Source organism: Dromaius novaehollandiae, chromosome 13 (assembly GCF_036370855.1).
Source record: "Dromaius novaehollandiae isolate bDroNov1 chromosome 13, bDroNov1.hap1, whole genome shotgun sequence".
NCBI lineage: Eukaryota > Metazoa > Chordata > Aves > Casuariiformes > Dromaiidae > Dromaius > Dromaius novaehollandiae.
Genome location: NC_088110.1, coordinates 6,891,887 through 6,907,992, shown reverse-complemented (window position 1 = coordinate 6,907,992; position 16,106 = coordinate 6,891,887). Strand labels below are relative to the sequence as shown.

General features: G+C 35.5%; 1 protein-coding gene across 9 annotated transcripts in view; it reads right to left on the bottom strand.

Moving 5' to 3' along the window:
- RPGRIP1L (RPGRIP1 like) overlaps window positions 1-16,106 on the bottom strand; it is an 81,617-nt gene that overhangs the window by 47,357 nt on the left and 18,154 nt on the right. For all 9 annotated transcript variants that reach the window (XM_026102206.2, XM_026102205.2, XM_026102207.2 and 6 more), the window contains 4 exons: window positions 13,699-13,804; window positions 9,143-9,289; window positions 8,049-8,122; window positions 3,935-4,074 (listed from right to left, as the gene is read on the bottom strand). In XM_026102206.2, the coding sequence (XP_025957991.2) occupies window positions 3,935-4,074; window positions 8,049-8,122; window positions 9,143-9,289; window positions 13,699-13,804 (467 nt within the window). The remainder of the gene's footprint in view (window positions 1-3,934; window positions 4,075-8,048; window positions 8,123-9,142; window positions 9,290-13,698; window positions 13,805-16,106) is intronic.

The window sequence follows — 16,106 nt, the reverse complement described above, 5'->3', positions numbered from 1 at the left end:
TCTGCCCAACAGCCAGCCAGGAAAATAAGTGACAGGAGGGCCCCCAAATGAGCACCCTTGCTGGGTGTCCTCTCCAGCACAGCAGCTGCTCCTCCCCTTCCATTTTTCCATGTAATTGCATAGTTTTTCCATCAGGACTCACTCAAACTCCCTGTTGGTGGTTCCCACTTACAATGCTCTTAGCGCTTGGTTGGAGCACACTTTGGTCAGCAGTTGGGGCTGCATGCTGGCTGGCTGTTTAACTTGCTTTAGGCATGTTATTGGGTCCCCTAATGTAAACCAAAAGCTACACCAAAGGGAAGAAGCAGGGGAGAAGTAATTCTCACACCACTGGCAACTACTTCCCATGAGAACCTGCCTGCACAACAATATCAGGGTTTGCAGGTGAAAGGCTATGAGAATATCCACATGAGAACAAGGGAAAAATGATGCCCAGAGGCTCTGGAAAAACCTGCTGCGGCAACATGCATGGAAGGCTAGAGAGCTGAGAGCAGAAGGCAGGCCACAGAGCTGCAGATAGAAGTTCTTTACAAAAGGTAAGTCACCAACGGCATGTGCAACAACACACTCAACTGTAATCAAAATACCTACTGCACTGACATACGCATTCCCACTCAAAAATATAATTCAGATAAACTTGCACTGGTGTCCTCCACTTTAAATATTCTTCCATACATATTTGCAAAATACGAAAATAATCAGCATCTTCATCAACAAAAGCCCTGCATCCGTATTCCTCCTCTATAAATCCACAAACACAGTTCATAAAAACCCACCAGTAGTATATTAAAAATCAAGCAGGTAGTGGAGGAAGGGGGAAAAAACAAAGTCACCATCTTTCCCTGTAAATAGAAAGTACACACTTCCAAGAGAACTGAGACATCTTTTCCTTACTGTCCCACAATCTACCCATCACCATATACAAGAGCATCTATCCTCCCTCTCTGCCTTGCCAAACCCTCCGTTTGCCTTTTATAATTTATATGACAAGTTTGATCCAATTTAGGGCCTAAGATTATCTTCTTTATAAGCCTGAACTCTCTCTCCTCATTATCTTGCATAAAATGGGAATATGCTGGTCTGCTCATGTAACCTCCAATCCTCCACTTTTTATCTTGTCCCCAGTGTAATAATACTGGAACTGTCTTTACTTTTTTTTCTTCTTCTTCACTTTTATGGACAGAATACATAGAGAGTGAAACATAACTTTTACTCATACATTTCACATATGTCAGTTTTTACTGACTGAGAATAAATATTTGTCCATTAAGGCAACCTAAACTGTAGGCCTATATGTATACTAAAAACATGTAGTTAGTAAACAGCGCATAAATCAGTACTATAACTGCTAACAGCAAATGCAGCAGTGAATGAGATTATATTAATGAAAAACAGAAATTGTTTAGATATAAACATGTCAAACAAAGATACACACTTTCTGAATTTAAGAGATGAGTAACACCAACGCTTGCTATAATAGATTGTTTCGACTTAGTTTTTACACTATCTTATCTCACCCTTTTGAGATTTACATGAAACAATACTGTCAGGAAGACAAAATGAATGTTAACCAAACAGCAATTGCAATTGATGGCTGGGAGTCTGGGATATGTCTGGGAAGACAAACACAAAAATAAAGGACTAATGGAAGTGGGAAAAAAAAATCAGCAAATACAGTATTCTAAAAAAGGGAAAATGCAGTCACAAGGTAGAATATGTTATTCTGCCTTCTGTCTAGAAGTATTTCAGTTGCCTATTAGAAAGCACACTACGAAGTTATGGATAGAAAATACAACAAAAAGAGTTCAGATCCAAATTACACCATTACTCTAAAGGAGAAATACTTAAGGAGGACAGAGAAAAAGACAAGATAATGTTATCCTCCTGTGGCATTAAGAAGCTTCAAGACTTCATTTATTCTAACATCTTACCTACTCCTGGAAAAGAATCATATGCCAACTATAAAGGGTAGAGAAGATACTAGCTCTACACTACTTCCCTGAAAATTATATAAACCTCAGGCTATCTGTTGGAAAAGCAGGCAGAAAAAGAAAGGCTGAAATAAGGTATTCCCTTTCCCCCAGAAAAAACACCCCCAAGCCCCCCCAAAACAAGCAGTCTCAGCAAACCTATCTGAGGTTTCCTACCTAGTAGGAAAACCACTGCCCCCCTCCAAAAAAAAAGTTTTTTTGTTTCTACCTCTCCTCACCACACCAGGGATAGAAGCAGAGGTCGAAATTTCTAGGTTAAAATAGCTAAACGACTAAGCAGGCAGTAGGTTAGGACAAACTGAAATTTACTTTTCCTGCTCAACTTTGGGGCTGTGCAGCAAAGGCAGATAATCCCAAATATGTGGCTGAAGCAACTAAGAGTGCCCAAGTTTTGATGAACAAAGCAAGCTGTAATCGAATCCTAAATATGCAGGCCTTGAACGGTTTTAATTAATTTTTCTATTTCTTGGGTACCCTTGATGAATAGGTGATGTCTATTGTCTATTCTAAACTGCCTTTGGAAGGAGGTGCGTGTGTGGGATACTGGGACTGTAGTTAACACAGCTGGAAGCTGAATAGCTGTCCTACAAGCATGAGGATCCACCCAGAAAGATTCAAATGTAGCTCAACCAACTGAGGATGACAAGGACTTGTAAAAAACCACAGGAGAGTAAGTATAACATCTACTCAAGCTGTAGCATGTTCAGTTCAACAGAAATTGGAAGTGTAGTAGCCTGGGTGATCCAGTTTAATCATAGAGTAAGCAGTAAGTGTCTCTCTGGGAAGCAGGTGCTAAAGACTTGCCACTTAAACACAGTGCCCACAGAAAGGATTGAAGATGACAGATGTTACCCAGTTTTCCACAGTCAGCTGAACCAAATAATAGTAAGATCTATGACATCTTCATGCAGTTAGGGTCACTTTAAATCTTGCATTGCATTTGTGTAACCAAACTACAGTTAACACCTCTCTCAAGTTTATAAATTAAGCATCCATATGTCATAACTTCACATCATTATAGCTTAAGGCATTTTATGTATTTTAGTATCACTTGAGGCTAATTTTGCAAACACTTGCTCTGATCAAATGAAGTGTTTAAATACTTAATCTTGTATTTGAAGCCAATAGACCTACTCAGAATCTCAACATTAAGCACACGCTGAACTGGAGCCATAATCGTAAAAAGAATTACTCACAAAGTGGGCCCACTAAGTTCTACAAGATTATTCACACAAAAAGTTACGTTTGAAGAATCAGCCCTAAAAACATTTGGTTTCCTTCCTGCCTGTGCTTTTGTTTCGTAAATTTTGTATTATCACAGTATATCACAGGGCTGAGATAAAGAAGATTGCAAGGTTTCAAAGATTCACTGAGTTGTCCTACAGCATGGGAAAAGCACAAATTGAATCACATGCTCGGAATATTAGAACAAAATTGTATTAGTTTAAATGTACATAGCTGTAAGTTAAATTTATGTATCCTAAAAATACTAAAAATTTGGAATCCAAAAATTTGAAAGACAATTAACCATCTTCAATGGCCTATAGGGTTACACATACCTTTGCACAACACATCCAATTGGATGGATGTTTTATATTTTGAAAGGGCCTGTCAGACAGTCGCCTTGTCTGTAAGAATTTTTAATGTAGATGAAAAGAGAAAAAGAAATAGAGAATAAAGAAGTAAATATTAACCCAACAGTTGAGGAGTTAATGTAACTGGAACATATGGTCCCCATTCAGCAATACATACCTGTACTGGGACAATTTTTGTATTTAATAGCTACTCATAAGCTAAGCATACTGTTCATTGTGCACTTAAAAGGCAGTTTTGAACTCACCAACAATAGGAACTAAGCTTTTCTGTGAAATATACCTTAGCCTGGATTGCAACACAGGAGAAGCTCACTTCCTAAGAAAATGAGGGTTATTTCAGAAATATACCTCTTTCTACTTTGATCTTGTCAAGGATTTCATTTTTGTCTGCTAAATCAGATTTGAGAGCAGTCTCTAGTTTAGCAATCTGCAGTTTCAGTTGCTGTTCCTTTAATTTCCATTGCTGTTCATGGGTCACACTGAAGACACTGCAATAAAATATGTGGCATGTGAAAAACTTTTAGAAATCAACTTCAACAGAAAATAATAAAGCAAAAAGCTTTTAGTGGCACAAAAGACCACTGTCATCATGTCTTAGGAATTAAGTAAACATATGCTGGTCTGCTGCTGTTGAAACCAAGGCGCCTTTCTCAGGCTGCGGTTAAAAAACATGAAAGAGTTTGTGGGATGAGCAAAAGAACTGGCCTTAATTTAGAGCTCCAAAGTCAGAAAAGTTGGCAGCATGCAACATTTGTGGGACCAGAAAAGGAATTCAGATGTGTATTCCAGAGTAATCCGCAACTCCAAACCTCAGCAACTGACAGCTGACAAAACCATTCTTTCCGCATACAAAACCTCTTAATGTAGAGAACTGCGATTACCCACCTGATTTCTTTTAAATCTGTGAAACATGGAGAGCCTAAAGTCAGTCGCCTGTTCAAAGAAATGTTGACCACAAAGTGACAACAGTTCTCATACTGTAAAATAACAACTCTGATACTGATTAAGAAGTACATATAAAGTAATCTTTCTCCTATTTTAAGAAATAAAAGAAGGGAGGTAGGCAAAGAAATTAAAATACTATTTTTCCTGTAACACATTATTTAGTTGTAAACTACAAATCTGTGTGCAGTAAGTATGGACTCAAAATCAGAACTGGTGAAACCACAATAAAATGTGCAACTCAGACTGAAGCAAAAGCAAGTATATTAAATAATTTACAGTATAATTCCCAGTAGGTAAAAAGACAAAATAATGCAATGTGGTTTTGTATAATTTATAAGGTGAATGTTATGGTCTTCATATTATTATTTAATAGCTGCATTCTTATTTACTAGAAGAACACCCTTCATCTTAACCTTAACCAATCAAAAAATAGTTTATTCACCTAAGTGAAAATGTAAAAATCTATATTCTATGAAAAATCTTAAATTTATATTTTAAATATTTTACCGTATGAGACAGTTCCTCACCTACTCACTTTAGTGAAGCTCACCAGCAAAAAAAGTTACTTAAAAAAAATATATATATATATATTTTTTAGAGTTTTATGTATCAAAAACTACAACCAAAAAACCCTAAAAAAGAGACAAATAGGGCATAAGGGACTACCTGCATAGCTTGGCTGACTGAAAGGGAATTGCCTGTGTTTTGATAGCTATGGCGATGACTATATAAAAGGGTTGTGAGTACACATAAGTGAATTTATATCCAATAATTTCAAAAAAGAATTTTTCTGAAGATTAAAGGAAAAAATGTAACATGAATTCTAGACTCCAAAATATTTGGCAAGAGTTTATATTCTTGCTTTGTGATCTTCAGAAAAATCACTTTTCTTTCTCTGTACCTTTTTCTCTTCTCATCCCACATCTATCTTATCTATTTATATTATATAGTTCTCCAGGCAGATACCATCTTTTACAGCATTCATGGACCAACTGAAGCTTCTTGGTTGTAGAATAATATACATTTCACTCTGCTATAATTTTGAAGATGACGCAGTGAACCTACAATCCTTTCTATAATATTGCATAGGTACAGAAGACAGTGTGTTCCATAATTGCTTAGCACTCTTCAAAGTTTGATCGACTACCATAAGGAAAGCAAAAATCTTACCGAGAGAAGATACAAATGCCCTTAGTTTTCAGACTTCTGAAAAGAGTCTGCAAGTTTTAATAAGCACCCTATCTAGTTATATGTGTTCACTATCTTTAGGCACAATTACTTCACAAAAAGATGTAGCTACATATTATTCCAGTTTTTCCAAAGACTATGCTGCAGAAAAATCATTAGCAGCTATTATGAACCTAATTCAGAATCTGGACGTGTTTAAATGAAGAACAGCTCAGAAGACAGGATTTATCCAAGCCGATATAATGCTGAAGTTAAGTTGCTTATGTCAGTTTGAATTGAGTCCACTTCTACCTCTTCCCTCCCTCAAATTTTAAGATTCCTTTTCACTTGAATTCATGTGGAAATTCTTCAACATTTACTGTATTTCACTAGAGTTGGAGCCATCTGGATAACTATAAATGGTCAACCACATCTGGCACTGTTTCCTTTAGAGGGAGTCTGAGCATTGCTAGATTTGCATTACAAGGTCATATGAAAACAATTCCTGCAAACCTTTTATTCAAACGAATTGTTTTCTCGGATACTGACTAAATAATAAGAGTCAACTGACAAATTCATACTTGTTCTTTGTAAATTCTTCAGATCAAATTCTGCAGTCTTGGCTTTGGCAAAACTCCGATCAACTTCAAAGGGATTTTCCAAGGGAATGACATTAGCAAGGAAGGAGGTCTAACCCCCTCTCCCATTAAAAAAATTATAGGAAAATCTATTAATTTTCTGGCACCTGTAGACACTGGCCTACCCACTGCTAGCAATGAGTGTGCTGTAGAAAACTTGCATCGATCAAATGATCAACAGAACTAATAAAATTCCAAAAGATAAAGTGAAAATGTTCCATTTCTCTTTCTAATTTCTTAGTATATATATACTAACATGGAATCATGGAACATGAATCAATATTTACATGCGATATACGAAAAGACAGTTCATTCTAGGGAAAAACCATACAGTAGATTACTGTGTTATGGGAGAATCATATTTAAATTTATCTAGTTAAACATCTTTTCAGTTGTCCCACTCCAATTTACAAAGCAAGAAAAGAAAATTTCAAACTAAGATTGCAAATTGATATATTAGCACAAGTTATTTCTTTGCATAATGATGGAGGAGATAAACTGATAATCAGAAGTATTTATATGAACAAACTTTGGAGGAATCCACAACAAACTTAAGCAAGAGACAACTGACCACCTTCCCCTATACAAAACTCTAAATACTGAGATTATACAGTTGTTACATATCATATTCTAAAAGTTTAAAAAACTATTTGTACTTATAGGTTTTTACTTATTATAATTTCAAATTTCACAGTAGAAAGTACAAAAATGACAACATGTATTGTAAGAATACTATAAACAACACTCAATATCACTCGCATTGTAGTTACTCATCAGTTTTTTTGACAGATATTACACTGACAAACTGAATGAAGTTTAAGAGGAGAAATCATTCTGATAAGAGAAAAGACTTCAAGCATTTCTCCTGCTTTCTCAGACAATTAGCTTTAGGAAATTTACTTTCTAACCTTCTTCTATGTAAGAGGTCACATAGTTCCATAATCTAGGAAAAGTTCATTTCAAGGTCTTTTTTCCTTTAATGTGCTTGTGCCAATTTTGACTGTAATTACTTCTTTTTTTAGTAGACCTGCTTCCTGAATCATATCTGGCAACTTGCTATCTATATGAACCTTTGTAAAAGCTCATATGAACCTATGTAAAAACTTCAAGCAGAACCAGCACAGATGAAATGGTAGCTTTTACAAAAACAAATGAATTAACACCCTGCTCCCTCCAAATAAATAAGCGCAGTACAAGCTGTCTGATGTTAGACTTCATATAAATTCACTGAGAAATGCTGGAAGAATTCATACAAAAAGATCGACTCTCCCCTCACTGCCCCAAACCCCCAACTTCAGAAAATAAATTTTATCTAAACTGTACATCTACCTAGATTTCTTCTTCTTTCAACAATAACCTGCTAAAAAAATATAAGAAAGTCTGATAAGAACTTGTTGGTTTGATGACCAAAATTAAGTGAATTCTACTTAATTCTTAGTTGGAATTTTTTAAAGAAAAAATGTACGATTTGAAGAGTATTAGAACAACCAGCAGGAGACTCCTATGTTTCAACAGAACAGGTGAAATACAGGCTGGACACCATAAAATATTCCACATATACTTACTGTTATGAGGAACTGTATTAAGAGTATATTTGCACAAGTGCACAAACACCCACATGCATATGCCCATGCATGCACGTGAGCACTATATGAAGAGTTTTTAAACAGGATGGGAAATCAAGTTTTATATATGAAAAAAACATAATTTACCTGCTATACAGCTTATCGTAGTTTTCTTTTAAGAGTTCCTTCTCCTTTTCTAGATCACTTATTCTATCCTGTAACTAAAATGATGAAAAAAGTTCAAGCAATAAACAGCACAAAAGGAAATCATAGTGAATTTATAAAGGCAATTAGTTAATACTTTGCAGGCATTTTCAGGAAGACTTTCATTTCTTCTTTTTATACAATTGTCTTTAGAAGCTTCAAAATAATACTTTTTCACCAATGGATTTATGTTTGGCCAAGACAGGCTGTTTCAGGTTGCTTATATGAAGTTGAGATTAACTTGTCTGAGTTGAAGAACAGTATCTAACCATACTCTTCTTTATGCCAAAAAATGTATCTACAACACTAAAAATATTTAATTCAGTTCTGGTACACAACTAGTATTAGCTAGTTAATGGCTGCTGTATAGTAAATCTTGTTTTCATTGATCAGACAGAAGCAGCAAGCCATGTCCCCACTTTCAAAATATTCAGTAAAGCAAGATATGGTTTTAAAGTTATGAAAGATGCTAAAACATAAAAGATATTCCCTATGTGCCTTACAACAGTTTAAAAGCTAGGAAGTAATACCTATGAGGTAATCTAGGTAAACTTGGTTCATTTAAAGTACATTCAAATCAGGTAAACCTAGTGACAAAACTGAACTTAAGCTGCTACAAAATGCAAGAAAAAACAAGTAATTTTGTAGACTCTTACTTCTCATACACTGAATAGAATGCTTTATTTTTGGCCCTATATCTGGGTCACTATTAGGGATGACACTTGTGTCTGGGATCCACTAGACAAAGAAATAGAACTGAACGTTTTAACTGCTCAGTGGAAGTAATACTAACTAGTACTGGTTAAAGTGATAGTAAAGAAATAGCAAAATTAAGTATTCTGATTTTTTCTGGTTAGTTCTTTAAAGCTCTTACACCGCTTGTTTAGTATCAGGACGGAAGTGAAAACCTACGCTTTTCCTTGAATATTGGCTAAACACTGGTGCAGGGATATGCGGCATGGAGGCCAGATATGGTTTATCATATATATATATATATTACTTAAAGCAAATTGTGCCCAAGAGAGCTAGAATCTCACCTCCTCTGTCCTTCGCTTTGCAATAATCACCGATTGCAGTTCTTTTTCAAGATGGAGGCACTTTAAACGTTCCTCTTTAAGCTGTAGATTCAGCTCATCACCTTTTGTCATTAAAGCATCATGGCTGGTCTTCAGGTTCCTTTGGTTCTACCAAAAAAAAAAAGAAGGCAAAAAAAAGGGATGCGGGGGGGGGGGGGGGGGGGCGGGGAATATCACGCTTAGTAGACTGTTACAAAACTCTGCATATTCAGCCAGTGGTCCTTTCTGGCAGTATTTAATATATATTCTCAGTATGGTCAACAGGAGACACTCTTGAGCTAAGAAACTGAAGGATAAACTTTCATTACACAAGGCCAGGAGAAGGTGGCATTCTCTCATGAACATTAAACCCTCAGTTCAGTCATGAGAAGAAGGACCAAGAAATACATCTGTTAAACAATTAGAAGATTTTGCTGTGGTTACAATGGTTAGACATACTGACCAAAAACACTGCAGTAGCAAGAAAAAAATGAATGTTGACCACAGTTATGTTAATCGCAGAACTTGCTACAGCTCTGTTAACCCGTGGATGTAAATACCGAATTGTTTCATATTCCTTATGCGCTTGGTTATATTTCCCTGCCAGCAGTAACTTAATAAGGGACTTATGTTTCTTTTACATTTTAAGCTACTTCAGTGGATTATATTAAGCATTATATTACACATTTAACCAACTTTAATATTGAACAGAAGATGCTGATAGAACCAGTATTTCCAGAATATTAGTTAGTATTATACTCTCTATATCTCAAAATGCTTTAATAATGCTTAAATTCATTAAGAATTTAAATGTAAATCATATTCAAAGTATGACTTGAAAAAACAGCCCACCAGCCATTCTCCTGTTTAATAAAATTATTATATGAAAATTCAGACATCAAATACATGGGCAAGTATAGATAATATTTAATTATCATAGGAAAAAAGTTAGCTTCATGTTTTCCAGAATCCTTTGCCATTCCTAGAAAGTAGCATAATGGAGAAGCTGAATGTGAATCCTGTGCAAACTGTTTAGGCTCACATGCAGTATGAATACCCTACAAATCAAACAGATAAAAAAAATCCAACAGCCTCTCATATCTCATTTCTTCATAACAAATACATAACATAGCATAAGATAGGAGAATAACATAGCATTCAGCTTTAACCCAGAGGGATAGTGGAGTATATTACTCATCGCTTTCTAGCAGTCTTTCTTCAGTGCTCTTCTTCCTCTGCAGTGTGTCTGTGAACTGAATTTTGGTAACTTCTTCAAAGAAATGACAGCTTAAAAATCAGTCTTTTATACTCTCTTCTTTATGTCTCTCCAAATTTCTTTCTTCCTCAAAATGACAAACTTTGCAAAGTCTAACCCTTCCAAGGATTGCCCAAGTGAACTCAGCTTTTCTTCCTCACCTGTCAACCTCAGATTTTTCTTAAGCTCTTTTCCCTTTCAATAACTTGCATCACTTTGACCTATTAAATACATATAAAGGAAAAAAAACTTTGGCAAAGCTGCCATTTATGGACTATTTCACCCTTTTTTATTTCCTTAATTTCTAACATAGCTGAAAACAAAAACTACAACCAAGGTCTTGATTTCACCTTCAAACCAATCCCAAACCTCCCCCAGTCAGGCTGTGATCTTTTTATTCTACAGAAACATCCTCTTCGAATCATGTCTTCCTGAAAGATCTCCTCACTTCAACTTCATTCTAATCCTTCAGAGTCTCTACTTCTCTCTTCTTCATGTTGGATTAACTTTCCTCATCAACTTTAAGGGGACCAAGACTTCGCCCTCACTGTTTTTTTCCAGGATACGTTCTTTTCCTGGATATTTTTCTAGGTTTGACTATTCTGTCAGCATTTTTTTCCATCATGGCCAAGTTGTGTTCTATCCTGTTCTCTCAAGAAATATTCCAAGATTCAGGTCTTGGCAACAACTGCGTTGATGATTTTAGTTTAAGGTCTCTAGTCTGGGATTTTGCTCCTTTGAGAAACATGCCTCAATATTGTTGTCAAGTAGAAATAATTCCCTTAACAGAATGGATGTATGCTGTCCAGAAGAATTGTACAAATGCAATACTCTCAATTATATTTCTCAATTAATTTCTGAAATCAAAAGTTGTAGTGATTGTTCAACATCAGAATTAACTCTATAGTATTTAAAATTGTAGTTGTGTAAGTTTAGCATATTTCGTATTACAGTTCAGGAAGTCTTCAATTTTCATTCTGCAATTAAGATGCATAAATATACCATTCACATCAAATACAATATCAAAACAGTTTTCAAGGGCCTTTGTTCTTCTAGGAAGACTGCACAACTCCTTAATTCAACTGGCTACATACTGGCTTCTTTAATAACAAAGTCATCCTGTAAATCTTTGGTAACGAGCTCAACTTAAACAGCATTAGATGGAGCAGGATTACAGGCTCTTATCATCCTGTGGTTTCGCAACTGTTGGGCTGGCTCAAGTTCAAAGGGAAAATACTCAGGTAGCATATGCCTTTCAACTGACAGAAGCTGAAAGTAAATGATAATTAATGAACTCAATATTCATGAAAACCATCAAGATAAACATACAGAAATAATAAATAGTCTTCTTTTTCTAAGTACTTTACTTTTTATTTAAACTAGAAACTTCTGATTTTACAGTTAGTTACATTTAGTAGATAAGTGTTTCAAACACATTTAACTCCAAATGGGAACACTAATGTATCCATTATCTTGTAAAAAATACAAAAAGACAGAAAACACACTCATCCTTTCGAAAAATCCATCTCTGACTGTGAATATTAGAATCAATGTCTTAAAATATCAGTTTGAATCCTAGGCATCTGTTTCTACTCAGCTGCTGCCAAGAGAGAGGCATAAGAACTTGACGTTTGCTGTAAATTACCAAAAAGTCGCATATGATTTAGAATGGAACAGTTTACGTATCATTTTCTATTTAACAACATAGAAAGCCATGTGAAACCTGTCTCCCCTAGAATTTACATTCTATGTAGTTCACTCCATGCATGAAATTAAATTAAAGCTACTAACAGAAGAGCTGCTTTGGCACAGAAGATACAGGTATTAGACCGGGAAAAAAGCGGAGCAAAGCAAAAGGTAGCAGGAGAAAGACACAGCAAAAAAGGAACAGAACAAAAATCTTAGGGCAGAAGGCTTGTTTAGAGTGCTAAAGCAGCACGCAGGCGGCAGCAGCAATAAGAGTGTTCTGAGAAAAATAATACAAAGGAAAGAGGCCATGGTATCAATTGTGGGGCAGCAGGTTGAAAACAGGAGGCTAAGGTACAATAAAGAGCAAGGAGGACTTTGGCAGCCTCCAGTTCAAGAGGGCTAACAAAGGATGACAAATAGTTTTCCTCAGTTCTTCCCAGGCAGCAGGGAGTACAAGTATAGGATCCCTGTGGTACTTTTAAATAAACAGATAAATAACTAAATAAGAGACCTTCATTTTTGTCGTGATATTCCTGCCTCAAGATCTGGGCACTGCATCAAGCACTAAAGTTTTTCTTCTGTGGGTTTTATAACATTTACAAAATCCTAGTATGGAAATATAACCACACTGCTTGTTATTTAGTCTTATTTATTAAACTCTATTATATACTGATAACTCTGCATTTTCTATTAAAAATTTACTTGGCTCAAATTTTAAAATGTCACTTTCGTTTCTATGTATAAAACAGTAAAATTAAACAGAGAAGCACTGTGAAATCAAAATAAAAGAAGTTTTTTTAGAGGAAAAATTTTTGCTTACAGTGAACTAAATGATAATTCTCTGAGATATGAATGACAATCACACATTTTGCAAATAACAAGGACATCTAGTGCTACCACCTCATAAGACTGGAGGCTATACAGCTCAATTGCACATAGGATTCTTGCCTCTGAAACTCTCCTCTAAGTTATCTTCATCCTGCCTCTTTGAATGCATATGCTGTTCTCCAAGTATATATGGGAAGAGGCAGAAAAGTGCTCTATCACTAAAACCCACATGAAATCTACCACGCAGCCACATATTCCAGTGATATTTCCATAATTTTTTGATAAAGAAAATCCACTACTTAGAGCAATCCTCTAAAATAACTGCTGTGAAATTATGAATACAAGCTAAGGCCTAGCCTCAGAACTCTAAATAGTCAAATCTCCTCCCTTTACCAAAGACTGGTTCTGGCCCTCCTTGCTTAGTAAAAAGTATGTTCAAATCAAAGCCCTCTTTATAAAGGGTCAGGCATCTCTTCAGATAGCCAGAAAACTGAGGTCTTTCTACCACAAAAAAAAAAAAAATCTGCCTGACACGGCCTTGCAGATAAATGCAATCTTTAAGACCTGCTAGACCCCTCTGAAAAAAAAGTAATTTTAAGACGGAAAAAACCCTAGACATTTGAGATAGTTTAGGTGCAGTGTATTGTTTAGTCTATTTTCACATATTCAACATTGATTTAAATACAGAAACTCTGTTTATTTGTTTTCCATTTACACATGCCCATGGGGTGAGAGTAGCCTAACACATTGTTCAAATCATAATTACCTCTTGAAGCTGGAGAAATTTTCCTTCCATTGCTGAAAGAGCATTGCTTTTTTCAACCAGCTGTTTATGGACCTTGATCATTTCCACGTTGTCGCAGATGTTTAACCTTCAAAATTGTATTAAGAAGAAATGCATGGTGAGATTTAAGATACAAAGTGAATTATCTTACTAGTTTTGTCTTGAAAGTTGAAATTGCTCACAAATCAGCTTTCTACAAAAAATTCGGGAGGAGTTTAGTGTAGAATAGCCAACTTGAATTCTACAATGTGAATTACAGAAGAAGAGATTAAGTAATTCAACATTCCAACAAATGATGACATGGGAGGGTCAATCAATAAATATACAGACATCTTTGTTTATGCTATCAAAGCATGTATTACAGGAAGAGAGGAAGGAAGAGAGAACCGTCCTACACTTAAAAAGATGATATTTTTTCCCAATCACTTCCCCCTCATGTCTCCAAAGTATTTGGTGCCAGTGGATCACCATTTTATGGAGTTTCCTCTCACAGTTTAAACCTATCAACCATTTCTAAAAGTGAGCCAGCAATTTACACTGATAACATCTTACGACTGGCATTCAAACAAGCAGGCGTGTCTTTAACTATACAAACATCTCTTAATATGTATGTAGAAGTTTTATATAGTTACAATTCTGTTATAAGATTAAAATGAGAATACATTGTTTAATAGAAAAGATCTTTAAGATTATTTGCGATTTAAACAAATATTTATTTCAGATGGTTTTATCCTACTTCAAACAGTGAAAGTAGACCCCATTACTTTTGGTACCCTCTAAAAGTTCAGGAAGAGAAAAGAATGCTGATTTGTATTTATTAATATAAAATGTAATGAAGTCAGAATAATATCTTTAGTGGTTGAAGAAGGTTACCTCTCTTCCAATACTTACCTATTTTAGACATATATTGGAAAAACTGTCACAATGCCCTGCTGGAGCAAGAAAATGGACTACAAAGCTTACACATCTGTAAACCAGCTGAGAATGTGAAATACTTTTCTTTTATTCTTTAAAATATCAAAGCCCGCTGTGTTTTGGCACTGCCCAGTTAATTGCCCTTACACAGAAGATAAACATACTCACAAACCTGGGATCTTCCCTAAGAAACAGCCCTAACACAATGTTAAAACAATCATGTGTCTAAAACATGTTATCTGCATAAATTAAAGTTGTGGTGAGTAAAGACAGCAACAGTGTCTCATACTAGCTATTTGAAACCTAATGTAGTGGCACATTTTTATTAATCTTGTTCCACACATCAAACAAAAGGCTCTGATGCCTTCAAAGGCTTTGTCTTTCTCTTTTTTTCCCCTTCTTTTTTTAAGCAGGAGGCTTTTTTTTTCTTTTTATGTAGAAAAAGGAGCAGATGATAGTGAAATTTATGATGTACAGATGTAAACCCTATGGCTCCTGACTATCAACATTAACTATTTTTTCAACAGTGAATGAAACACTACTTGATTTAAGGAGGTTTTTGGTACTGATGTTATCAAGTCAATCATTCAAATTCAGAAGTGAAAAAATACTACTTAGGGAGATTCAGTTCAATTCTGACAATTATAACACTGTCTCACAGAAATTCTGCATACTGAAAGCATGTGCTATTCATTTACTAGTGTATTATATTCATCACAGTTTCAGCTCTCAATATAGGTCAGAGCAAAGCAAATTGATCTCTACAATACTTTTACTGTATTTTCAGGAGTTGTTTTATTTTGTTTTTATTTTTTAAATAAAATATGTCTAATAAATGGCTGATGCAGCCAGGCACACGATAAAGAGCAGGCCATTGAAAAACACATGGCAGAATCATCTCAAATTTCATGGGCAAAGCAAAGTTATTTGAGGAAGATCTCTCTGGCTTTTCATAAAGGCGGTCACAGAACACTGGAATAGGTTATGACCACAAGGAAATCGATTATCCACACAACTTCTCCCTCCCATGTAGCTGATATATTCTGCTCCCAGAACATCTTCCCAGGTATTCTGATGTAGCTTAAAAATAGGGGTTATATACAGATTTCATATAAAGGAAATGCCATCCTTCCCTTATACAGATTATTTTGTTACTCTTCGATCAAAATATTATCTGTAAGACTAACACTGCACCAAGATAGCTTATTCAATACTATTGCCTCTATTGCCAGCAAAGCCAAAAATTTGGCCTCAGAACCCCAAGACATGGAGGCAGACCTGGAGCAAAAGTTTGAAGAAGAACAGACCCTACAGTTCCTTTTTGAGGCAGTACCCTGAACCGATGGGCATACTGATTTAGCTCTAGCAGGCCTTCTGCCACAAGTGTAGAAATAAGGAACATAAACCCTATCCTTCCAGTCTAAACCTCATTTTAAAGCTGGATTAAAGAGTCTGAAACTGGAAATGGAGTTAGG